The sequence below is a fragment of the Lepidochelys kempii genome, chromosome 7 (assembly GCF_965140265.1).
Source record: "Lepidochelys kempii isolate rLepKem1 chromosome 7, rLepKem1.hap2, whole genome shotgun sequence".
NCBI lineage: Eukaryota > Metazoa > Chordata > Testudines > Cheloniidae > Lepidochelys > Lepidochelys kempii.
The window spans coordinates 68,562,240-68,589,380 of record NC_133262.1 but is presented as its reverse complement, the minus strand read 5'-3'; the positions used below and the strand labels follow the sequence as shown (position 1 = coordinate 68,589,380).

The following is a 27,141-nucleotide window of genomic DNA, read 5'->3' as shown; positions in this document are numbered from 1 at the left end:
CAGACATCTAACGTGGAGGGAAAGAAGAATCTGCAGAATGTTTGGGGAGAGGAGAATGGGGAGTTCTAGGAGGAGAAGATCTGGTAGATCAATTTCAGAAAAAAATTTAAAAAAACAAAAAGTGAAATAAAATGCTACATAAAATTACTCAAAAATACAAATAATTTACTATTCAATTTATTTTCACTTTTTTAAAATAAATAGTCACCGAGATTTTGGAGAATCTTAGGGAATTCTGCACCATTTGGAAAACATCTCCCCATTGCTATAATTAAATTAATGAATTTGTATTAAAGTAGTGTCTAGCTTTCCCAAATGAGTCACAGCCTCACTGTACTAGGTGTTCAACGTACACATTTTAAGAAAGAGTTCCTGCCCCAAACAGTTTATAATCTGTAATGACAAGACAGACCCAGAGTAGGAAGAAGGAAGTATTATTTCTATATTACAGGGACTCTACACAAAGGTCACTAAACATATGACATAATGACAATTACAGTTCTCCTAAACTTGTTTGTTTAATTTAGAAGGGTTTCCTGGAAACATCTTCAATTTCAGTTTGTGCAGCTTCAGACCCTGTGTTTCATATTAAGGTTCAGATGTGATTATTTCAAAAATTCATCACTGAAAACAGTTGCTTTTCAACTGGTTTTGACATAAAACCAAAATCCACCAAGGTTCTTTTAAAAAAAAACAAAAAAACCAATCCCCCCCTGAAACTTTGCAAACCTGTTGACAAACCTGATCTGAGTTTTGAGTTTCTAATCAAACAGGAAATCAAGAAAGCTTCACCTGGCTTTTCATTTTATTATTTACATTGTTCTGGTCATCAGTCTGGAGTAGGGTTCCCAACTTTCTAATTGCACAAAACCGAACACCCTAGCCCCACCCCTTCCCCAAGGCCCTGCCCCCCACTCACTACATTCCCCCTCCCTCGGTGGCTCACACTACCCCACCCTCACTCACTTTGGGCAGGGGATTGGGGTGTGGGAGGGGTGAGGGCTCTGACTAGGGGTGCGGGCTCCAGGGTGGGGCCAGAAATGAGGGGTTATGGGTGAGGGAGGGGGCTCTGGGCTGGGGAGGGAGCGTGAGGGCTCCACCTGGGGCTGCAGGCTCCAGGGTGGGGCCAGGGATGAGGGGTTTGGGGTGCTGGAGGAGACTTCAGGTTTGGGGAGCTCAGGGCTAGGGTAGGTAGTTGGGGCTTGGGGTTGGGGCGTAGGCTTACCTCCATTGCTCCCTGTCAGTGGCGCAGCGGGTGAGCTAAGGCAGGCTTCCTATGTGTCCTGACTCTGCGCTACACCCTGGAAGCGGCCAGCAGGTCCTGCTTCTAGGCAGAGGCATGCAGGCAGCTCTGTGCGCTGCTCTTGCCCACAGGCACCACCTCTGCAGCTCCCATTGGCCACGGTTCCCCACCAATGGGAGTGTAGAGCCGGTGCTCAGGGCAGAGGCAGCACACGAAGCCCCGTGGTCTCCTGCCTAGAAGCCAGACCTGCTGGCCACTTCTGGGGCTCAGCGCGGAGCCAGGACAGGTTGGAACTAGCCTACCTTAGCTCCACAGCACCACCAACCAGAGTTTTAACTGCCTGGTCAGCACCAGGGTCCCGAAAACCGGACACCTCATCACCCTAGTTTGCGGAGAATTTGAGTCAGTGAACTGTTGACAAAAAGCTCCTTACATGTTCTCCGAAATGCCTCCTTATGCATAGCTGCTGGAACTAGGGCTGCTGGGGGGTTGCCACACACCTCCCGGCTTCCATTATATACAGGGTTTACAGTTTGGTTCAAAGGGCTCTCAGCACCCGCACTATACAAATTGTTCCAGCACCTCGTCTTCATGCCATTTATACTAGATGCACCTTGGTCCTCTGCTGATCCTTTGCTGCCCTTTTGTCAGTACTTCTGATCCTTTTCTATTTTTTTTTTAATCAGAGTCACGTCACTTAATGACCATCCATGTGTTGGAAGAGGTTTTAACTGTCAATTGCTTATCTCCATAGCATCATTGATTTACATTTCCCTATCAACATCAACCTATGCTGCCAGAATCCATCACCCACTTTTTAAATTTTCAAACAGGCACTTTGGTGCTTTCTCCCATCCTGCCCCTCATGCTTGGAAGGAGCTCCCCATAAACATCTGTAAAGCCCCTTCATTGTTCTCCTTCAAATTCCTCCTTAAAACTCCCCTTGACGCCTATAAAAAACTTCGACAATGGTTAGGCCACTCGTGTGCTCAGATCACTGCCCATTATGCTGACCAATATTGTCTCATTGTTTCCTTGTACTCCACCATCTGTCTATATTCACCTGTTGTGGCTTGTCTTATATTAGACTGTAAGGTCTCTGGGGAAGTGATTGTCTTTTTGTTCTGTGTCTGTACAGTACCTAGCCTATTCCAAGACTAAAGTTCCTAGGGTCTACAATAAATAATAATAAATTATGAAGTCATAAATTCATCAGTCCCAGGTAAAAAATGTTTGTAGTGGCAGTGAGGGAAGGAGAGAGAGAGAGATTTGCAAAAGTGAATCTATAAGCCTTTTGGATTGTTCCACACATTCATGAATTACATTGGTGCAACTGGGTGCATCAAGGGAAAAAATGTTGGGGATTTAACAGATGACTGAAATGTTAAGGAAGGAATTTGAAAGATCAGTATTCATTATCTACATTCCCGTGCAACAATCTGATTGCACCAGATGCTGAAACAAGGTAACCCAAGATGAATGAGGCTGGAAAAATAGCTAAATGCTCAGGAGAGTTTAAGGATTTTGGCTGCATCATCACCAGATCTAGACATTATTTCATCCAAAGAACTGGGATTTTATCAACAGGAAAATTCCTGAAGAAAGGGAACTGAAAGAAGGTTTGTAATCAAAAACATACATGTTAAACTGATAGATTCCAAAGTGCCTACAGAATTAATGAAAGATTCAGGATACAAAGCTCATCAAAATGAATTTTTAACAAAGGAAGGCATTTATGTGATTATAAAAATGACAGATTATGTTATGGCTGGCCTAAGATAACAACACTTCCTCTAGATGTTTATGGCAGATAGACAAGTCTGACAAATTGTGTCTGGCCTTGTGCAGCTATGTAAGTAGTGGTGTGTGGGTGGGTGGGATGGGAAAGCGCACAAGCAAGACAGGAAAATCATCTTGCTCTTAAAGCAGTGGACAGGGCTGTACTCATGGTTCTTCCACAGCCTTCCTGTGTGACTTGAGCAAATCACTTAGGTCAAATCATTCAAAAAAGACCTGAGATTACTAGTGCCCCAAATCAGGAGTGGTGAATTTGAAATGTGTAGGGCCTGAATTTCAAAGGTTCTGACCTCGAGCTACTCCTAGTAACTTCTGCTGGAGTTGGGGTGTTCGGCAATAGCAGGCTCACAATGCCCCCAAGTCACCCCTTTTGAATATTTTAGGCCATTATTTGCCATGGGTCACAGTTCCCTATCTATAAAGTGAGTGTGATAATGCTCCCCTTGGCATGGGAGAAATCCCCACCCACTGTGAGGGAGGACCATAGCGTCGGGTGTACGGATAGTACCATTGTTGACATTAGCAACCTCAAAAGTAGTGTGAAGATGCGATGCTATGACTCTCCCCCAGAAGCACTGCTCAGCAGAATTGACTGGGGATGGAGAAGCCAGGAAGTGTGCACTTCATTCTTGTCAGACAGTGGATTTGTTACTGTAGTGCACAGTTCCCCAGAACAATTCCTGCTGCATTAGCAAACATTCTTCCTGGAGGCTCCTGTTGCAGCACAGCACCCAGGTTCACCCTCCAGCACTGGCTTTGGCTGCAGGTTACAGTCTAGGCTGTAATAGAACAGACAGTCAAGAACATGTCTACAGTGAATGTGCCACATCAAAATACAGGATATTTAATATATTTTGATAAATAAAAATGCTCTCACAAGTAGAGAAACTTTTAGGCCAAATCGTGAGCAAAGATGTATTCTTAACATCACTGATGAACCACCACACACACACAAGGGCTCACCAGACTGACCAAATTGTTTATTTTAAATTCTATGTGGTTGTAGCATGTAATCACCCCGCATTTCCTCTTTTCCTAGGAAAGACTAGAGTCTGAACAACCCTTATGAGCCGATGAGCATTTGTATAAACAAGAACTTGCAGAATATAGACTTGTGCAGGGTTGCTAGAAAATCAGCACTCTTTCCATTTAGTAAATTCCACATGAAGCATGGCTGAGGTTGACAGCACTTAATTATAACAGAGCCCAGTTCAGATTCTGGATACACTTTTTTTAGTGCACTACTCTGGAAGAATTCACGGCTTGATCTTTTGTTCCCCCAGATTTAGCATAGAACAAGTTGTCAACTCTCCAGCCTTATGCCGAAAGGGTACAAATCTCACAACAAGAGACCACAATGGGAGAGTTTTCAATAGAATAAGATCAGATTTAAAGAAAAAGGCATATTTCTTATCTTTCTTGGCTCTCTGATTTAATACGCTCCCTAGCCTACTGTGTTGCCCTATTTATCCCAATAGGCTACTCATAAGAAGGGGACAGATTTACACTCTCAGCGCCTCTTACAAACAGTCAAAAAAGGTGGGAAAAGGCAGGGAATGCCCAGAAGGAGATGATGACTCTAAGTGAATAAACTGTTTTGAGTCCTACAGGATTTGCTCATATGTAGATATTTGCCCAAGCACCATTGGATTGCCCTCACATCCAGTGGTAGCTCTGAGTATCTGAATCACCCAGTGGAATGTGATTGATTTTTGGTACCCTTTTTGGTGTACTTAAACTATGTCTCTTCCTTTTCTCCACTATGAAATATCTTTATTCTTGTATGTATATGTTAAGGGTGGGGTAGAACTCCCACTGATTTAAATGAGAGCTGACCTGACTTAAAGTATTGAACAGGTTTTAAATCCCACATTTAATTTTTTCAGATAAACATGTATATGAACAGCTATGCCTACAAGACTGTTAAAGGCTAATATTTTAGCATTAGCTAGGCTACCCATCTAAATCTGTGACTATATGACAGTGTCCTCACTGACTCTTTGCTGGATGGAGCAGCAAGAAGCAGAATGCTGTTGCAAAACCAGCTGATGATTGGTACAGCATTCTGTGCTGACAGAGCTGCAGCTTTTCCACTGGTTCTCTCTCCATTTCATTGTATATGCAGCTGCATTTGGGAATGGGCAACAGGGGATGGATCACTTGATGATTACCTGTTCTGTTCATTCCCTTTGGGGCACCTGGCACTGGCCACTATCAGAACACAGGATACTGGGCTAGATGGACCTTTGGTCTGACCCAGTCTGGCCGTTCTTATGTTCATTCCTCTGAACTGTTAATGTAACAATGAAATGGTGATGAAATATCAAGGACATACATGGGGAAGTAATGGAGGTTGGTTTTGTCCAGTATATCAGACACAATGTGGAAGAGAAACGCTTAGTGCTACAGCACTTTTCTTTAGAAGTAACGGACCACTTGGCAGCAGTGCTTCCTCTCTGAAACATGGCGTGAGAGTCTAGGTCGTCTGACGAGATATTTTACTTATCAAGGTGTAAGATTCAATGGCCATCCTGCATCAACTGCTGTGGTATTTTAGATGACCTTTATGTCCCAGTTCAGCAAAGTACTTAAGAACATGCTCAAACAAAATTAATTCAAGTGCTTCAGTACTTTGGTGAATCAAGAAATAAGTTAAAGAATGAATATATTCAGATAATCTTCTAGTTTCTAAAGTACGTGTTTTCCCTTTTGATTTCTTCAGCACGTTTAGTTATGACCAACATGATAGTGACAGAATGACTATGAATGACTGAGAAAGGTAGACTTATGATCTAATATTGAAAACACAGTCTTGATGAGCTAAATCAAAAGTAGGGTAGCTAATCTAAAAAGAGATTAAAAACCAATTTATGAGGTAATCGCTTTTACCTTTAGAGGCAATCATTACTACATTAACAGAGACTCAGATGCACAGTTGATTTTGGAAAAGTGTGAATTCATAATCTACAGCTGAAGTTATCTGAAAGAAGACATGTCAATATCTAGCAGGAATACATTTTAACAGGTGAATAAACACAACATAAATTTAAGACGTCTCTAGAGGGAGGACTGCCCCATGCCTAGGCTTACAGAGAAACAGAAGTATGTAACTGCATAATTACAGAACATTTATTAAACTAAGCAACAGATCTAATTCTGCCCACCTGGTGAGATATATTTAGAATAGACTAAGTGTTAATTAATGCAGTGCTCCAAAAGGACAGAGATAAGTGGCAGAAAATGTGAATTTAACACTCATGAAAGGTGCCAAGTTTATTTTTAACTCTAGACACTACAATCTTCTGTTTATCCAAAGATACAATAAGCTATAGGAGGCAGCAATGCAAGCTTCCTTGTACTACCTTAGCTAATTTCCCCTCAAACTTCTGGTGAAGGGTCCACAGTAGGATGGTGTATGTGGGTAGTTCAGTCCCCATAACTCATTCTGTGGCTATTTTCAAAGTACTGTATAAGGTTTAATTAATAATCTTTAGCTTTTCTGTTAACATTGCCAACAAATTAGTACCCATTGTGTTGGTAGGTTTCCTTAATTATAGACGTCTGATCTGTAGGAACTGTACTAATGCCACCAATGTATTCCAGATAAGCCACCATATGCAGCTATTGGACAGTAATGACTTCTGTTACTTCCAAAGCTGGCAGAATTTGAGCCAATAACAGACGTGGTTTGTGATAAAGGCTGACCTATGGGTCAACCCAGTTTTCAAACACAATAGTGACTCCTTCTCTGGTAAGCATGATATAATTTGCGGTAGGCTGATGGTACTGTATGATCTATGACCAACCATGAGCCTGTTACGCTTGTGATATTTAAAATAGTTTGTTCACCAAAAGCCTGATCCCCTTGAAACCAAAAGAATCAGTTCCCCTTGAAACCAAAAGAATTCTCTCTAGTGACTTTAAAAATTTAGAGTCCAAGAAATCAAAAGTCCAAAGAACAACTCACTAATGTTTCCAAGTCAGATTTGCCAGTTATAGTTTGATATTCAGCACACATGGTTTTCTATTTTGAAACAGTAACCAGGTCTCCTTCACTACTAGAAAAGGACAACTTACAAATGCAAATTCCAAAATGTAAAGGATACTCTTCTTTATCCAACACAAATGCAGATATTTTTATGGCTGAATTGTAAAGTGCTGAGAAGGAAGTTGATCTTTACTGTCTATCCACTAAAGTCAAAAGTGGATTTGACATTGAATGACACAGCTGACTTCCTTCTGCAAACATAATGCAACAGAAGTTTACAATGAAGGGAATATTTTATCTTAATTATTTTAGTACAACTAATGCAGTCAGGGGAGTCACTTAAAATAAGCTATTCTAATGAAGTAAACAAATGCCTGATGACTGTCTGGGGCGGGTGAGAGTAGGGAGAGATCTATTGACTTATGAAACAATACAATGAATGAGCAGACAGAGTTACAGGTTTCTGTCCTGTTTCAAGTGACATTCATTTGATTTCTTAAGTATGTAAGGCATGCATGTGTGCATACACAGAGAAACGTCATTGGAATCAGTTATACTAAGGTTTGTAAAAGTTTGTGCTTACAAATCTTAAATTTTGGGCCAAAATAGACATTGCCTTGTACGAAAGATGTAAAGTAAAACATGACAGTGCCTTTAAAGTTGAATTTAAAATATTGATTCAAAGTACCTAAACCTCTAGTAGCTGCAATATGCAGCTAAAATTATAATTGTCAGGCTTCCCCAGGCACAGCAAACCTGTCCCTGTTGAAATGAATTGCAAAATTCCCATGGACTTAAATGGTAGCAGGATGAGGCCCCATTTAGAATAACAGATTGGCTGCAGTGATTGATAATTAAGAGATCCATTGTGAGTTGCTGGTGACATCATAAACCATAACAGAGAAGTCTGATCAGTTAACTATTTCACCAGAAACACCATATGGAATATTTTTCCTGTTTCTTTGAAGCCTGATATTTTATAATAAATGGTTCAGTGAGAAAACAAACCAAAAACAACACATATACTCCTAAGACACAACTGTGTAACAGTACTCTAATAGTATAGTGGCTGTTATTCATGTAATTACAGAACAGTTATCATGCAGTTAGGGTAACTACAAGGGGCAGATGCTGATACCAACTTTTGTTCATGTTGACTAAGATTTTGCTCCTTGAATAGACCTTCAATTTCCACTGGAATAATTGTGGAGTAAGGAAATTCTTGCTGTGAGACTCTAGCTCATTATAAGGCCTAACTCCCTCCTAGTAGATAGGGTGCCATCCCTAAGATGGTCTTCCACGCCAGAACCCTTTCCTCTTCAAAATCCTTACACAAAACTCACTGCTTAATTGATGCAAGTAAGTTAATAAAAAATTTAAAAAGGAAGCTAGTGAATATTGTTAAAATACAACACAGACATCAAGAAGTGCTCATGACTAAACTAAGTACTTGGCCATAATTAGATTGCTGTCATCATCATAGAACCTCAGGGTTGGAAGGAACCTCAGGAGGTCATCTAGTCCAACCTCAGGACCAATCCCCAATTTTTGCCCCAGATGGCTAAATGACACCCTCAGGGATTGAACTCATAACCCGGGGTTTAGCACGCCAATGCTCAAACCACTGAGCTATCCCTCCCCCCATACTTCTTCAGTCTAGCCCCTCCTTTCTATTTGTCACTTTCACTCATTGTGTCTCACTTACCACGTAGCTTGCAAACTTTTGGGAGCAAGGACTATCTATTTTTTGTGTCTTTCGGATTTCCTGAATGTGGCAACACAGTCATGCTACCCTGTAATTCACAAATATTAAGGTCAGAAGGGACCATTATGATCATCTAGTCCGACCTCCTGCACAACACAGGCCACGGAATCTCACCCACCCACTCCTACGAAAAACCTCTCACGTGTCTGAGCTATTGAAGTTCTCAAATCGTGGTTTAAAGACTTCAAGGTGCAGAGAATCCTCCAGCAAGTGACCCGTGACCCATGCTACAGAGGAAGGCAAAAAACCTCCAAGGCCTCTTCCAATCTGCCCTGGAGGAAAATTCCTTCCCGACCCCAAATATGGCGATCAGCTAAAACCTGAGCATATGGGCAAGATTCACCAGCCAGATACACAGGAAAGGATTTTCCGTAGTAACTCAGATCCCACCCCATCTAACATCCCACCACAGGCCATTGGGCCTACTTACCATGAATATTTAAAGATCAATTAACTGCCAAAATCATGTTATCCCATCATACCATCTCCTCCATAAACTTATCAAGTTTAATCTTAAAGCCAGATAGGTCTTTTTGCCCCCACTGCTTCCCTTGGAAAGCTATTCCAAAAGTTCACTCCTCTGATGGTTAGAAACCTTCATCCAATTTCCAGTCTAAACTTCCCAATAACCAGTTTATATACATTTGTTCTTGTGTCCACATTGGTACTGAGCTTAAATAATTCCTCTCCCTCTCCAGTATTTATCCCTCTGATATATTTATAGAGAGCAATCATATCTCCCCTCAACCTTCTTTTAGTTAGGCTAAACAAGCCAAGCTCCTTGAGTCTCCTTTCATAAGGCAAGTTTTCCATTCCTCGGATCGTCCTAGTAGCCCTTCTCTGTACCTGTTCCAGTTTGAATTCATCCTTCTTAAATATGGGAGACCAGAATTGCACACAGTATCCCAGGTGAGGTCTCACCAGTGCCTTGTATAACGGTACTAAAACCTCCTTATCCCTACTGGAAATACCTCTCCTGATGCATCCCAAGACCGCATTAGCTTTTTTCATGGCCATATCACATTGGCGGCTCATAGTCATCCTATCATCCACCAATACTCCAAAATCCTTCTCCTCCTCCGTTACTTCTAATTGATGCGTCCCCAGCTTATAACTAAAATTCTTGTTATTAATCCCTAAATGCATAACCTTACACTTCTCGCTATTAAATTTCATCCTATTACTATTACTCCAGTTTACAAGGTCATCCAAATCTTCCTGTATGATATCCCGGTCTCTCTCTAAATTGGCAATACCTCCCAGCTTTGTATCATCCGCAAACTTTATTAGCACACTCCCACTTTTTGTGTGGAGGTCAGTAATAAAAAGATTAAATAAGATTGGTCCCAAAACTGATCCCTGAGGAACTCCACTGGTAACCTCCCTCCAGCCTGACAGTTCACCTTTCAGTAGGACCTGCTGTAGTCTCCCTGTTAACCAATTCCTTATCCACCTGTCAATTGTCATACTGATCCCCATCTTTTCCAATTTAACTAATAATTCCCCATGTGGCACGGTATCAAACGCCTTACTGAAATCTAGGTAAATTAGATCCACTGCGTTTCCTTTGTCTAAAAAAGTCTGTTACTTTCTCAAAGAAGGAGATCAGGTTGTTTGGCACGTTCTACCTTTTGTAAAACTATGTTGTACTTTGTCCCATTTACCATTGACCTCAATGTCCTTAACTACTTTCTCCTTCCAAAATTTTTCCAAGACCTTGCATACTACAGATGTCAAACTAACAGGCCTGTAGTTACCCAGATCACTTTTTTTCCCTTTCTTAAAAATGGGACAATTCTTCAGTCATATGGTACAACCCCGGAGTTTACAGATTCATTAAAAATTCTTGCTAATGGGCTTGCAATTTCATGTGCCAATTCCTTTAATATTCTTGGATGAAGATTATCTGGGCCCCCCGATTTAGTCCCATTAAACTGTTCGAGTTTCGCTTCTACCTCAGATATGGTAATATCTACCTCCATATCCTCATTCCCATTTGTCATGCTACCATTATCCCTAAGATCCTCTTTAGCCTTATTAAAGACTGAGGCAAAGTATTTGTTTAGATATTGGGCCATGCCTAGATTATCCTTGACCTCCACTCCATCCTCAGTGTTTAGCGGTCCCACTTCTCCTTTCTTTGTTTTCTTCTTATTTATATGGCTATAGAACTTTTTACTGTTGGTTTTAATTCCCTTTGCAAGGTCCAACTCTACTTGACTTTTAGCCTGTCTTACTTTATCCCTACATGTTCTGACCTCAATAAGGTAGCTTTCCTTGCTGATGCCTCCCATCTTCCACTCCCTGTATGCTTTCTGCTTTTTCTTAATCATCTCTCTGAGATGCTTGCTCATCCAGCTTGGTCTACAACTCCTGCCTATGAATTTTTCCCCTTTCTTGGGATGCAGGCTTCCGATAGCTTCTGCAGCTTTGATTTAAAGTAATCCCAGGCCTCCTCTGCCTTTAGATCCATAAATTCTTCAGTCCAATCCACTTCCCCAAGTAATTTCCTTAATTTTTGAAAGTCAGCCCTTTTGAAATCAAAAAACCTAGTTGCAGATTTATTTTTGTTAATCCTTTTGTTCAGTTTGAACTGAATTAGCTCATGATCACTTGAACCAAGATTGTCCCCTACAACCATTTCTTCTATGAGGTCCTCACTACTCACAGAAATCAAATCTAAAATGGCATCCCCTCTAGTTGGTTCAGCAACTACTTGATGAAGGAATCCATCAGCTATCGCATCTAGGAAAATCTGAGCCCTATTATTATTATTACTAGCACTCGTCCTCCAGTCTATATCTGGGAAGTTAAAAGTCTCCCATGATTACACAGTTTCCATTAGTATTACTTCATTAAAAACATTAAAGAGGGCTCTATCCATATCCAAATTAGATCCCGGCGGTCTATAGCACACCCCAAGCACTATCCCAGGGGAGGCTCTAGAAGTTTTCTTCCCCAATGTAATTTTTGCCCAGACGGACTCTGTCTTATCCATTCCATCGCTTCTTATTTCTTTACATTCTACCTCATCATCGATATACAATGCTACTGCACCACCTTTACCTTTATTTCTGTCTTGCCTAAACAGCACATACCCTTCAATACGTGTAGTCCAGTCATGACGACTATTCCACCATGTTTCTGTTACCCCTATAATATCTGGTTTCACTTCCTGCACCGGTAGCTCTAGTTCCTCCATTTTGTTACCTAGGCTCCTTGCATTGGTGCACAAACATCTTAATTTTTGCTGTTTGGCCTCGCTCACATTCTGTATCCTATTAGGCACGGTCATTCTACAGCCAGTATAATCTGTTAGACTGGTATCCACACTGCCCTTCCTCCTTATATACATTCTCCTTCTCACGGCTGTATCCTCTCTTACTTCGCTTTCTTCCCTCTCAATGCTAAAATCCGGCGTGGAGATTACCTGGACATCTTCCAACCATCTCCCCCAGATTCCTAGTTTAAAGCTCTCTTAATCAGTTGTGCCAGCCTCCATCCTAGAAGTCTATTTCTTTCCCTACTCAGATGAAGTCCATCCCGAGAGAACTGTCCTCTGTCCATGAATGCCTCCCAGTGGCCATACATCCCAAAGCCCTCCTTACAGCACCACTGCCTAAGCCATCTGTTGATAGTCAATCTTGTCACACCTTTGTTGCCCTTCTCTAGGAACTGGCAGAATCCCACTAAAGATCACCTGAGCCTTGATTTCCTTAAGCTTCTTCCCCAGCCTAGCATAGTCTCCCTTAATACTTTCCAGCGAGAATCTAGCCGTATCATTTGTTCCCACATGAAGGATAATTAGGGGATTCTTTCCCGCTCCCTTTAGGATCCTTTTCAACCTCAGGTCTACATCCCGTATCTTAGCACCTGGAAGACAGCACACCCTTCTATTCTCTGGATCAGCTCTGGTTACAGGCCTGTCTATTCTTCTCAGTAAAGAGTCCCCGATCACATAGACCTGCCTTTTCCTGGTGACGGTGCTATTCTCCAGTCTATCCCCTGTTCCCTCTGGCTGCAAGTTCTTTCCATTCCTGTTCTCCCTTGTAATCCTCCTCAACCCATCCTGTATCATCCTGGGGGTCATATTTGGTGTAGTCTCCATTGATTCTTCCCCTTTTCCTATAGGACTAGCCGCTCTTCTCTTCTTCCTTGCCCTTCCACCTTCAGTGAGTACCTGCTGAGCCCCTTCTTCATTTTCCAACTCTGCAAACCTGTTCTTGAGCTCTATTTCTCCTTCACTAGCCTGTCTTTTCCTCTGCCTGGTTCTTTTAGTCACATGCTTCCACTGACCACTTTCCTCACCCAGCAGTCTCCCTTCAGAATTCCTCAGTCCTGCTTCTATCTGCAAGTCTGAGCTTTTCCCTTCAGATACCTCATGTCTTTGCTCCATAATCTGCTCAAACCCCTTTCTAAACTCAGCCAGACTTTCCACCTGCATCTCCAAACCTCGGATATTTTTCTCCATCAACTCTATCAGACGGCACTTCATACAGACAAAACTCTCACCAGGTGCCCCCTCCAGGATCATGTACATACCGCAGCTTCCACATCCAGTCATCCTCATTGTGTCTTCCACTACATGGGTTACTCCCACCGCTGGCTCTGTAAGTGTCATAGCCTTCCCACCTAAATCCTGTTAATCTGGGAAACACAAACCACACCAAAACACCACCCCCCACAGCAAAAACAAACCCCAAACAAGCACCACAGCACAAACTCCCCTTTCAAACTCCCCGGTTTACAGCTCTGTTTTCTGGCTCCTGTGCCACTACAGCTGTCTGTGCCACTGCCTGACTAGCTGGCTACCTTTATAGGACCCCTAGTCAGAGAAGCCCCGCCCCCTAATCAGGGCTCAGCTTCTCTCCCAGAACAAAGCCCCTACAAGCCTCTACACATGCAAATACTACCAATACAAAACCAAACACAAATACCTTCTCCTCCAACAGAACTCCCCCTGAAACTCCCCTGTTTACAGCTCTGTTTGCTGGCTCCTGTGCTGCTCCAGCTATCATGCTACCCTGTAATAATAGACTATTCACAGGATTCTGTGCAACTCAAAATCCTTCCTGCTCATCCTAGTTACACATTTTCTTCTTAGCGCCTCTCAATTTAAACCTTGTCCACTCCCTGCCCTTCAAATTGTATTTCTTAAAACAGAGATGCAATTAAAGATCCAATTAATATGCTGAACATTTGCAAAAAAGTCACAATATTTTTTACTCTGCTAAAATATCAAGGGTGGGAGTAATACTGGTTTTTATACCAAGAACATTTAAAATATGATTAAACATCATCACCTCTCTTTAAAGCGAAGAGTGTGCCTTAATTTTTATAGTTACAATCCACTTGCATCTCTAAAAAAGGAACCTCAGTCTAGGATTGAGAGTCTTTACATTGTGTGTAGAATTTAAATTAATTTAGTTTTACTTCTGATGAGTCACAGGAAAGACAGGGTTTAACTTTCATGAGTGTTTCTAAGGGGACAGGGTTGGATTTGGGAGGCATCATTTGGTTAGCTACCAGAGCTGGTCAGAAGTTCTCTGATGGAATGGTTCTTCATCAGAGAACACAGATTCATCAAAATTGAAGTGTTTTTGGTGGAGGTGATTTGATTTTGATTAAGTTCCAAAGGAACCTAGTCAGGGCTCCAACAGGGAGCTGAGATCCTGGAAACCCTGAAAGTTTCCAACTCACCTGGGTTTCCAGGGCCTCTGGGCTGACAGGGAGTCAGGAGCCTGGAAGCTCCGGCTAAGCCAGCACTCCCACAGATTCTTGGCTCCTAGTGGGGCTCTGATGGTGAGCTGTGAGCTGGCTTCCAAGCTCTGAGGCTTCTGGTTCTCCCAGGGCTTTCAGGCTCTCCATCAGCCCTCCAGGTGGAATTTCATTGTATAATTATTAAAATTAACCATTTTTGATTTTCAACATAATTTTTTTTCAGATTGTTTCATGTACTTTGGTGTTTTCATTCCTAACTGGAACAAAATAAAGAAAACCTAAATCCTCACTGAAATACCATTTCCATTCTCAGAACAGCTCTATTAGCAACCTGATCTGTAGAAGCGTTAACTATAGCCTACGAACAGTAACGTCCACATCTGAACGCAGTATTGCAAAGAATAACCTAATCTGACTCTCTGGCCTTTGTCCTGGCTCTTCCACAAAAGAAAGATGCATTTAAATAATTGGGCCAAGTTCATCCCTGGCATAATTCCAGTGAAGTCAATGACTCTATGCCATGAATGAATGTGATTCATTAACACAAAATTCAAAGTCCAGAAGAGTTCATTTTAATTATTTATAGCTATAATTTAGTTAAAGAGGATGCTCTAGTTTGTAGTGGATCTAGCTGTATCCCCTATCCATAAGATGGAAACATCTTCTAAAACAGTAAAAAACACTGTGTGCACCCATTACATAAAAGAAATAGAAATGCAGATAGATTTGTGGGTAAAAGTTGGAAATAATGATACTTTCTAAAAGAGAGAATCCAAGAAACTCATAAATCAAAATAGTAATAGCTTTGGACAATAAGTAACCTAAATTTGAAACCAGACAGACTTTCAGCTTCTCGGAAGTTACCAATGAGTGCAGATATATTTCCAATGTAGGTGAATAGGAGTGTCAATAAAACTGATAAAAATGAAAATGGAACCTAAATATCTTCAAAAATGTAAGCTATGATTTAGCCAAAAGTTGAAGCTTAGATCTAAAGTGCTGCTAAAGAAAATAAGGTTGAGTTATAAGACTTAAGAGTAGAGAATAGGAAACACCACCACTGTAAGAAAGCCTCAAGTTAATTGTTTAGCAAGGTATTTTGCTTGTTTCTCTATAAACAAATCTGAAACAGAGAAAGAGACATGGTTGGATATACTGAATGAATCAAGAACTAGAAGGATAACAAATGCTCTTCTCAAAAGACAGCAATACAATGTGTAGGAAGAACCAAAAAAAAAATTTCCTCCTTGATAACAGAGGAACAGTCATCATTATTTTATTACAGTAATTATGGAGAGGAAATATTTTCTTTGATGGAGAAGAGGATTTCTACTATTAACTCCAGACTAACATCCAGCAATCCAAGAACACCACCGCCATCTTTAGTTGCACCAAAAAAGAAAGGACAATACCAAGCCCTTTCCTCAGAGAAGCAAAGAAAGCTGTGTAGTAGTATTTAGTACTATAATGACATCATAAAAGATGGATGGAAGAAGACTTAGAAGCGGAAGAACCAGGAAAAGTGTTATCAACTTACTTTAGACTGAATTGATAGATATATTAGGTTCCTGTGACAAAAAGTGACAATCAATGATTTCACACCAGTCTGCCCCTGTTTATGGTGTTCTGTGCTTTTTTACTCCCTACCATAGGATTAGACCATCAGTGAACTGAATTGTTTCAATATTGTAAGAATACAGACTAGGCAGGCTTCCCACAACTGATCAAGAAAATACAACCTACTCCAATAGGGCTTAGATTAATAATGATTAAGCTATACAGAAGTCCTGTTAGAAACTTCTTTTCCATTCAGTGAATGGTAAGGGGCCCTTGAAATGACTGCAATTATACAAAGTAACATTAAGCTCTACAGAAAAGCTACGAGCAAATGAGATCTTTGCCATGTACCTACAAAAAAGACTGGTGAGAGGTCGACAAAAGAGACAACACAACCTTGTGGGTTTTGTACTAATAAATTGACTGAGTAGGTCACAGAATTGGGGGTCAGGAGACCTGGATTCTCTACCAGGCTCTTCTGTGGCGGTTCAATGACAAGACAGCACAGAGCTTTTAGCAAGCAAGCGGCTGGTCTGCTAACAGGCTTCTGCCTGTCAGCTTTCCACCTTCCCCTTTATTCTTTCTCTCCCCACGCGCATTACATTCTCCAACAGATAAAAGGAATACACTGGCTTTGTTTAACATTCTTATTTACCAGTTTCTATCTACCGCATTCCTTGCTCTCGGGCCTTGAGCCCAGTCCTGGGAGGCTTCCCACGGTTCATGTCATCTGGGCAAGATTCCAAGGTTGATGCCCTTGAAAGGAGCTGTGTGTGCACAGGTCCAGCACAACGCTCCGGGTGTGCCCTGAATGTTGCCAAGCGCATAAACCTTGTATGAATCCTACATCCCCTCCTTTTTTGTTTATTTGTGCTCGGCCATCTCATGGTAGCCATCAATTTGCTTTTGCAAGCCAATTAACTCCCAGACAGACAAGGTCATAACTCGTGGAGCCTGCCAGGGCGGGTCTCGACAAAGTCTTAACAAAAAGGAAATACATTGCACACAGCAACAGCAAAAAATGAGCTTAAGAAGGTAAAGTGTAATTGGCCGGGCCCCAATTAGCCATGCTAGAGTACTGGGAAGAGAGGTTCGAGTAAGCAGTGAGCATCATCTCATTCCCAATTTCCTCAGGGTGATGACACACTGGAATAAGGCACGTACCTAACAATTCTTCAGCTGCTACAAAATCAGATAAACAAAAGTGGGTAACATTTGCTATTGAAGCCAATCTTTCCCATAGGTTATATGTCATTCGGGCTCGTAACAGAGAAAGCGCTCCCAAGCCAACCCCCACAGGAAATAGCAGGCACAAAAGGCATACAGTCAATACAGAATTAGCAGTAATTTGGGCAAGAATTGCCACAAACAAAGTCTCAGGAGTCTCTGGCTGTTGGTTTGCTGCCAGTCTTCGTTGAGCCGCGGCAACCAATGCTTTTACTGCTCCCCATGTCACGGGCTGGCTTGGGACGCTACGCCTCCTCCGTTTCCGTCCCGCCGTTGTTGACCCGGGAGGCACCGCGTTCTCCTCCAAGGTCAGGTGAAACTCCGGTATGGGGTTTGACAGCCCCTGGTGCCACACCATGCTGTTTCAGTGCCGGTCGCACATACCGGGCTGGAACCCACAACGGTCCTGCAGGGAGAGACACAGCAGCATATCCCCGACCCCAAGTAATTAAAGGCACTGGGCCCAGCCATTGCAGATCGAGCAGCTAACGGTAATAGACACGCGGTCTTTCCAGTACCTCGGACTTATGAAAATGCCAATCTGTGGGGGTCTGCTGATCTGCTTTCAGCGTTAAATTATTTAAAATAAACAAAAGGATATGCATTTGTTGCTGAATGTCTCCTAAGGTTCGGAGACACAGCTCCCCTTGTTTTAATTGTTTGTCGAGCAAGGTTTTTAGCTTATGATTTGCACGTTCAACAATGGCTTGGCCCGTGGAATTATAAGGGATCCTGTGTGTGAGACGGACGTCCCATTGGACACAAAAGGTGGAAAGGGCTGTGGAGCAGTAGGCTGGGGCATTATCTGTTTTTATCTGGCTCGGGCGACCCATAACAGCAAAACAGGCTAGCAAATGGTGAATAACTTTAGGAGTGGCTTCCCCACGCTGTGGGGTTGCCCAAAGGAATCCCGAATAGGTATCAATGGAAACATGTAAAAACGAATAGGGGCGGAATTGTGGCACATGAGTGACATCCATTTGCCACAGCTGATTCGCCGCGGTACCTCTGGGGTTAACGGCATAAAAAAAGGTAGGGGCAGCAGCGGCACGGTGGGGGCAGGAACGAACAATAGAACGTGCATGATCAGCAGGAATATGAAACTGTCGGGCCAAAACAGAGGCAGACTGATGAAAAAAGGAATGGCTTTCAATGGGGTCAGAAAAAAGGGAATTTACCTGACCACGTAACGCGCGATCGGCGCGCGCATTGCCTTCAGTAAGTAGCCCAGGCAGAGGGGTATGACTGCGAATATGAGCAACAAAATAAGGGAAATTACGAGTGGTGAGGAGATACTGTAAGGACAAAAACAGGCGGAGGAGGTCCGCATCGACCTTTAGGGTAATAAGGGCAAGGGGTAAATGATCAATTATCTGATAAACATAATGCGTGTCCACGATCAAATTAAAGGGACAATCAGCAAAAAGTTAAAAGGCCAAAATAAGAGCAGCTAATTCCAAGGACTAGTAAAGCTCTCCAAGCGCTGTGCATGCAAATATTATTGTACAAGTGAATGAAGCGCTTTCAGCTTTTCTAGGGGGAGGGACCACTGGTCAATCCATACGGGCTCTAAGGATTGCCATACTAATGGTAATGCGGATGGCAAGGTGGGTGAGGGAGGATTTCGGGCCATTATATATTAATATCGAGGGTGGTGTCCAGCTTTGTAAGTAAGTCACGGCCCCAAATATTGAGGTGGACAGGGAGTACAAAAGGGCGGATTGTAGCAAGGGCACGGCCTCCTGGTTTAGAGACCGTGACCCAAGACAAACTTTGGCGCCCGGGTTTGCTACCCCCAATCCCCCACAACTCTTTAGAAGGAACTGTTGGCCAACTGACCGGCCACTCCGGATCACGAATCACCGTAACGTCAGCTCCAGTGTCCACCAGCCCTGTAAAAGGAACATTATTTAAGAGAAGTGTTAACTGAGGTTTCGAGGGGCGGACCGACATTGTTAGAGCAACAAGTGGAGAGGACATGTTGTGAGATGGCGACTGAGCCAGAGTCGATCCAAAGCCGCCTCTGCCCCGGACTCGATCCTCTGCAGCTGGCACCTGATAGGGGACTAAAATCAATTGCGCAATTGACCGTCCACGCGGGAGCAACTGTGGAAGATGGGTCCACACCTGAACCTTAATAACGCCGTTGTAATCGGCGTCAGTGACCCCTAGGATGACAAAAAAGCCCTGTTTCCCAGCGTGTGAGCCAGGGAGAACCAGACCCACAAATCCGGCAGGGAGAGGTCCCGTCACCTGGGTAGGTATGGCGCAAACCTCCCCCAGCAACTGAAAATCAGCGTCCTCCTGCATAATCAAATCAAGCCCTGCACTTCCAGCACTCGCCGCCTTCATGGAGTCTATGGGTTTTAAAGCAGAGGAACAGTTGTCTGAGTGGGAAACACTCCCGTTTGGCCCTGGGTTCGGGGGGAACCCATCGTGCGGTTTCCCGACCCACTACGACACTGATTAGCCCAGTGATAGCCCTTCCGACACTTGGGGCACTTCTTTGAGGGGCGGGCGGGCGCCGTCGATGAGCGGCACTCCCGCTGAAAGTGACCCTCCTTTCCACAGCGGTAACAACGCTTCCCCTCCTTCCTGCTTTTCCGCAGGGCGGCAGCCAGAACTCCAGCTTTATGTGCTTGAGTTCCGATGTTCTGGCACGCCCGCAGCATGTCTGACAGCTCTAGAATTCCAGAGGCTTGTGCAGCCTGGAGAGCACGGCGGCAATCCTCGTTCGCATTTTCAACTGCCATTTTTAACAGGATCTCCTGAGCTGCCGCAGGGTTATCCACCTGTTGGAGGATAGCTTCCTGCAATCTGTTGGTAAAATCCATAAAGGACTCTGATGCACCCTGACGGATACTGGCAAAGCTTTTGGTAGGCTTGCCTGAATCCGGGACTTTCCGGAAGGCATGCTGGGCGCAGGTGGAAATAATGGGGAAGACGGCCTGAGGGAGTTGAGACTGCATCTGAACAGTAGCAAACTGGCCCTCCCCTGCCAACTGCTCATAAATGACACCTTGCTCTCTATATACCTGGGCTTGGCGTTCCGCCATCTGCCGATACTCACTAAGCCAAATAACATACTGACTGGGCGTCAGCATCATGCGCAACAGCGCCTTCCAGTCTTCAGGGATCAGGGTGTACCCAGAACCTAGCCCTTCAATGAGACCACTTATATACGTGCTAGTGAGGCCGAACTCGCGAATCGCTTTCTTTACGTCTCTGATCACCGAGTAGGGCAAACTGACCCAGTTTGCAACCTGGTTGCCCTGGCCATCATCCTGCCAGGTCCCCGGACAAACTGAGACCAGATCAGCCAACTCCTCTGCTGTAAGATCTGAGCGAGTCTTCGCTGCGTGAACCATTTGTTGCACCAGCGAAAGCCGCTGAGCAGACGCGGACGACCCTCCGGGGGGCCCCGGAACATGGGGCACCACAGTGGGATGGTGATCACAAACCAGCTGCGGTGGGGAAGGCCAGGGAGGCTGTGGTAATAGAGGCACTGGGGGCGAAGGAGGGGGAGGGATGGTTGCAGGAGCGGACGGGGGTGGCGGGATCGGCAGCCCCTCTGTTGGCGCGGGAGAGGGCCTTTCCGAGGCGACACGCTGTGTCGCATCGCCAGGAGGGGGGATGGCTGCAGGAGCGGACGGACGTGGCGAGATCACCAGCCTCGTGAGGGAGGGCCTGTCCGAGGCGACACGCTGTATCGCGTCGCGGCAGAGGTGCCAGGCATGTAGAGCCTGCACAGGTGCCCGAGGCTCTTTATTCAATGTCTGGCCCAACCGCTCCCAGTCCGCTAGCTTAAGGGTTCCAGCTTCAGGGTACCACGGGCATTGGGCACTCACCTCCTGTAGCAGGAGAGTGAGTTCTCGAGTGGGGCAGTCGTGCTGAGCCTTACACAGCAAATACTGTAGCTGCGGTGTTGCACTTGCAAAGCAGAGAGGGAGCTTCCCATACTTACCACAATGAAAAATACTCACCGGGATCCGCGAAGCGGATGAGTGACGCGTCTGAAACCCTTGCCGGGCGAGGTGAGTGCTGAGGGCCCCACGTTTGGGCGCCAGTTGTGGCGGTTCAATGACAAGACAGCACAGAGCTTTTAGCAAGCAAGCGGCTGGTCTGCTAACAGGCTTCTGCCTGTCAGCTTTCCACCTTCCCCTTTATTCTTTCTCTCCCCCCGCGCATTACATTCTCCAACGGATAAAAGGAATACACTGGCTTTGTTTAACATTCTTATTTACCAGTTTCTATCTACCGCATTCCTTGCTCTCGGGCCTTGAGCCCAGTCCTGGGAGGCTTCCCACGGTTCATGTCATCTGGGCAAGATTCCAAGGTTGATGCCCTTGAAAGGAGCTGTGTGTGCACAGGTCCAGCACAACACTCCGGGTGTGCCCGGAATGTTGCCAAGCGCATAAACCTTGTATGAATCCTACACTCTTCCATTAACTCTGGACAAGATACTAAACTCTGTGCCTCTGGTTTCTTATTTGTCAAAGTGATTTGCTTACCTTTAAGATGTATGAGTGAGATGTGCTAGATAGCTCTTGCTATTATAAGAGGCAAAGAAGGAATAAGACAAACACTGAAAGTTGCTAAACCACTTTGCACAGGGAGTAATTTACACAATGCACTTTATCTACCAAAACTAGCTGCTTAAACATAACCAGATAAAGTTCAGCTTCTCACAGAAGCATTGAAAAGGTGTAATGGCTGGATGATTATAAAACACTTTGGAATCCTCAGAGGAAAGAGGTCGTATAAATTGTTAGTGATGCTATTAGAAAGTGGGAATGAAAAGGATTTTCAGCAAAAATGATGTTTTTACTTTAGCCCACAAAAAGAAAACTGTACATAGGACAGTCCATGACCTAGGATGGGGTTGATGGAATTATATCCACGTCACAAATGTGGCACTGAGGCAGAGAGAGATTAGGTCATTTTCCCAGGGTCACAGAGGAAGTCTGTGGCAAAGCAGAAAACTGAACACATACCTCCTGAAACTTAGGCCAGTGCCTTAACTGCAAGACCATCCTTCTTCTAATTGAGGAACATTCTTTCCAGCTCAGTAAGGAACAGTGCTTGTTAGATTGTAGGGTGTTCCATTATTGTCATTAAGAGAGAGAGAGAGAGACTTTAATGGAGCTATGCCAATCTATACCAACTGAGAATCTTCTCCATTGTTCTACTAAGCCTTATACTAATGGTCATATGCTGGGACCTGGAAATAAAGATATAATATCACTTCTACAGGGGGCTTTGAACACTCATCTTATCATATTTTGCATCCATAGATACTGTAGCCTCTGAAATTATCTGTTGTCCTTGCAAGTGCAGATTGCTATAAAATACATATGGAGGAATCTGACTCCCCTTTTTTCCCCAATCATACAAGTTGCTGTACAAGTGTGTATTCATCTGTCTGTTAGCTGATCATAGACTGTGGAGCTCAAATGGCAGTTGGTCACCGATGCAGACTTTCACACTAGAATAGTCAAAGCACACTGATTTATGAATGCCATATGCCTCCTACCAAAAAGGGGGCCTATTTCCAAACCAGTTTCAGAGTGGCTAACCCAGTTTGGTTGGTCTCTGCTCCAAAGTGCCATTTTTGCACTTGCTGCTGCCTCACATAGCTGCTCGGTTCCTCAAAAAGAAATTTACAAATAAATAAAACTCCAGAAATAATCTCCCAGAGAGCAAGTGGGTAAATGCAAGTGTTATTCAGGGTGCCCAAGCCATATTTCTTCACCCCTCCTGTCTGTCTAGGTCTGTCTATGAAAGCTCAATTCACACTTAAAACTATACCATTCCCCCTGAGAAATACATGACAAAGAGAGGACCTTATTTTATGTTGAAAGAGCTTAGTAACAGACATGAGGCTGTTGCCTTTTCAGCACTGACCTTTCTGTTGACACATTTAGTGTCTGGAAAAAGACTGTCTGTTGGGCAAATTGTGAAGGAAAGGAAAGAAAAGATGACAAGTTTGGAGGGGCTTATCTAACGGTTTGCAACTCTGGCAAACAAGTTCACTGCAGCTCTGCAGTAAAGTCACATGAGAGAGTTGGCATGAACAGAGAGAGAGGAAGTTCTGAGAGCATTCTACATTGTTACAGTTGCTAGGGAAACCACTCCCTTGGTATCCAAGTGTTCACTATATCTGACTCATTGATGTTCTGAGAGGCACAGAACAAGTGTCATGGAAAAACCAGTGAAGGGGGAGGAGGGGCAACAAAAAGATATTACTCTATAATATTGTGGAACCGCTTAAAAAAGGGATCCTTTGTCAGGTGGCTGAGGTTTCTAGAGTCATATAACCAGTGAAACAGACAGTGAATATAGATGAAATTGTAGGTTTTTTCCTCTAGGGTCGGATGTGCGTTAAACACTGGAATATTAATAATCTCTTCTCCCTCCCTTTGGTGCTATGTCTTAGTAATGGTGACTGTGTCTTATCTATGTGATTATCTAGAGTCTCTTTTTTGCTCATATTTTCCTTTTCAAACTAAACATTAGCAAGTGCATAGTAATCGAGCAGATAGTGTGTTATGAAGGCAATTTTTCAGTATGGAAAGTGAAATGACAGAAAGAATGGTACTGAAATTATGCACGTGAAAGCTCAATGGTTAGCAATTACAAAACAAAACAAAAAGATGCACCTTTTTCTACTGACTATTAACTCAAAAAAATTGAAGTCACTTTAGACTCTTTACTGTGACTTGACTTTTTTCTAAAAAATTCTTCAAATGGTGGTGTCAAAAGGTAGATTTTACCTTTGCACATTTAAAAATTCTTTTTATTAAACAAATTAAGGGTTATATTGTGACTTAAGGTACAACCCTGAACACTTGGGAGTATGTAAGAGTAGGAGAAGCCAGTGTAAGCCATTGACTAATGGTCTATCTCAACAGAAAATTACAACACCTCCACACTGGCACAGTTGTGCTGGCCAGCACCTCACAGCCATGGAACCACCAATTACTCAGCCTTTGCTCTTGCGTGTGTAGACCCAATGCCCAAGAGGCCCATGCAGAGATGTAAGGGATGCGGGGTTGAGTTTCTTACTCCCCTGTACAGGCATGTAGTTCAAGACACAACTTCAGCGTCCATGAAAAGTGCCACATTCACAGCTTTGGACACCAAAGTCCTTCTATCCAAAAAATACATACACTCTGGGTGGCAGCAGTACAAACTTCCCCAACATAAGGTCACCAACCTATGTGCCTCAGTCCTGCCCAAGAGAGCTTATCTCTGGGGATCAAAGGGGCTTTCATCCTTCCAGCTGACTCATATCCTTGGGCGCTCTGAAGACAAAGGTGATCTCGTTTTGATTTGTGTTGATGTAGATATCTGTCCACAAGGAACTGGAATGAACCGAACAAACTCCTTACAAATAACGTCACCAAAACAGGCTTCAGGTAATAATTACCTTTCATCACTATCAAGAATTTCACTTCTATTAAGAGTCAAGTTTTCTTTAAGGCCAGGAGGGACCATTATGGTCATCTAGTCCGATCTCTTACATAACACAAGCCATAGGATTTCACCCAGTAATTCCTGCATCAAGCCCAGAATTTCTGCAAAAGAAAGTCAAGAGAACACCAGTTCAGCCCCCAAATAATACCACCACAAGTGGAGTGTGTTCATTGTATTTTAGAAGTACCAGGCTACAGCAGTAATTCTATTACTGAACAGTGCTGATATTAATACTGCTCCGGAGACTCTTTGGAATAGAAAAGGCAGCTTTTGCTAAAGGTTATTAAGTCATGTTGGTAATGGTATTTTCTTACCCGGTTCCTATTGGCCTACTTCATGCTAAAAATACCGTGAAGATTCACACATGCAAAGGAGGCACATAGCTCTTTTTATTTAATCCAGGGTTATACAAATAGAAAAATGCCAAAGCAACATGAGCAAAATGCATCTGACCCTGTGCACCCTGACTTTTTCAAAAAGGAATGGCATTCCCAACAAACAGACATCCTCAATCTATTAGGGATAGCCCTTGGTTGTAGATATTTCCCAACACACCCTTGTGCTGATACCTTACAATCACATTCCTATATACACTGTTCACAGCCATGAGACAATATCAGGAATCTGATGGGCTTTTCCAGCTCTGTTTTTCCTTCTATATACTTTTCCCCTGCGTGTTGTGGGGCTGATTCTTCTGAGGTCTATGTTCTCTTAGACCCCCTGTTTGCAGGCCCTACCTCTCAGTAGCTCTCACTCCACTGGAGGACTGTGTATAGCTCCCTTCAGTGTCTTTCGGAGTCTCTTTGTGCATCCACTAAGGGAGCTGTGTCACTAACATTAGTGACTCATTCCAGCAGCAGAGTTCACATCGCTGCTGGGGCTGAGCTCGAACACGGATTTGCCTCATTGCTTTCCCACAGCCACATCAGAATGGCAATAATAGTCTATTGACTAATCAGTAGGAAGGAATGTCAGATTCATACGTCTTAGCCTTGCTTTCAACACTGCACAACACACAGCTCTAGCCTGCATCTCCACACTAGTCTCCTTTGACATTTTGCTCCCACTTCCACTCAGCGGCGATGCCAGCCTAATCACCCCTTTCTCACAAGCATCACGGTCCCCTCTTCTGTGCTTCCACCCTAGGTGCTGGAACGAGGGGTGCTGCCACACCCCCAGGCTTGAAGGGGTTTCCGTCATATACAGGGTTTATAGTTTGGTTCAATGGCACTTAACACTCCCCCACTATAAAAATTGTTCCAGAATCCTTGGCTACCCCTTATGCCAGGAACATCCTTCTCCAGCTGTTTACCAGCCCACTACCCTGAACCACTATTTCTACCAACTCCCATCTGCTCTGGGCCCTACAGTAATTGGGTGGGAGGAAAGACTACATTTAAAATAAAAGGTAACAGACCATCAAGACATGTCCTTTCCTCACTGAGCAACCACACATAGTCCTATCATTGGCACCATGCTTGGCTTCCTTTTTCTTATCTGTTCAGAACTCTCTCTTGTTGGGTCATGTTGGATTGAGAAAGTATACTCAACAAGAAGCAACATGTCTTCAACATGTTTCATGACACACTCGGGACATTACTGGGCACTCAGAAAAACCCAGCCATCACCCAGGCATAAACATAACTATCGTTCCTGGATGCCTAACACACACATCTTCCTAAAAAGCGACCTAAGGAGGGCATTGCTGACTTGAAGTGGCTGTTCTCACAGAATATTTCACACTTCTAAAACTTTTCCACTTTTGGCGCAGGTCATCAGTGGGTGAGAACCCTCCTGTGGACTGCTTTGTGAGCAAATAATTGGGACTGGCTTTTGCAGTCAGCAGGTTCAAAGCCAGTGAGTAAGTTACTGAAGGTTTCTGTGATAAGTTGTTTACTGCTTTCAAGGTTACCCAGGCTGGTGCTTGTAATCGAAGTGCTGCTTTTCCTCCTGATTCAGTGACAGAATTAAGGATGGTTGGAATTTCACAGTTCTAGGACTTTTTCCACACAGTTTCTCCTTTGATTGCATGGTGTCAATGGCTGAGGCCTCACGCACGCATTGTCTTTTGGTCACCACATTCCATTCCGCAGGTGTGTCTACACTGCACACTAAATGTGGGCTCTAACTCAGGGTTGAGCCCAAGCCCTTCCATCCACACATACTGCATCTGGATTTTAGGACCCTGGGAGGAGGGTGGGTCAGAGCCCAGATCCTGCTGAGACTGAAGTCCAAGCCCTGTCATTTTGCAAGGTGGACACAGGCCAAGCTGCAGGTCTGGGTCAGAAGGTCTGTGCAGTGCTATATGGACGCATTATCATGGCTGTGAAACCTGAGACCAGCAATTTTAAACCCAGGTTTACAATT

The 27,141-nt window shown here is 43.7% G+C and overlaps 2 protein-coding genes and 1 long non-coding RNA gene across 6 annotated transcripts in view; 1 reads left to right on the top strand and 2 right to left on the bottom strand.

Moving 5' to 3' along the window:
• Positions 1-27,141, top strand: part of RASGEF1A (RasGEF domain family member 1A) — a 266,034-nt gene that overhangs the window by 156,142 nt on the left and 82,751 nt on the right. The window lies entirely within an intron of this gene.
• Positions 16,583-21,372, bottom strand: LOC140914721 (uncharacterized). The gene is made up of 2 exons (XR_012159967.1): positions 21,282-21,372; positions 16,583-19,190 (listed from the first exon to the last, which is right to left on the bottom strand). It is a non-coding gene; the product is annotated as an uncharacterized lncRNA (long non-coding RNA).
• LOC140914720 (endogenous retrovirus group K member 9 Gag polyprotein-like) lies at positions 16,583-21,455 on the bottom strand. The gene is made up of 2 exons (XM_073353259.1): positions 18,477-21,455; positions 16,583-17,704 (listed from the first exon to the last, which is right to left on the bottom strand). The coding sequence occupies exon 1, from the start codon at positions 20,664-20,666 to the stop codon at positions 19,665-19,667; it is 1,002 nt and encodes a 333-aa protein (XP_073209360.1). The 5' UTR covers positions 20,667-21,455; the 3' UTR covers positions 16,583-17,704; positions 18,477-19,664.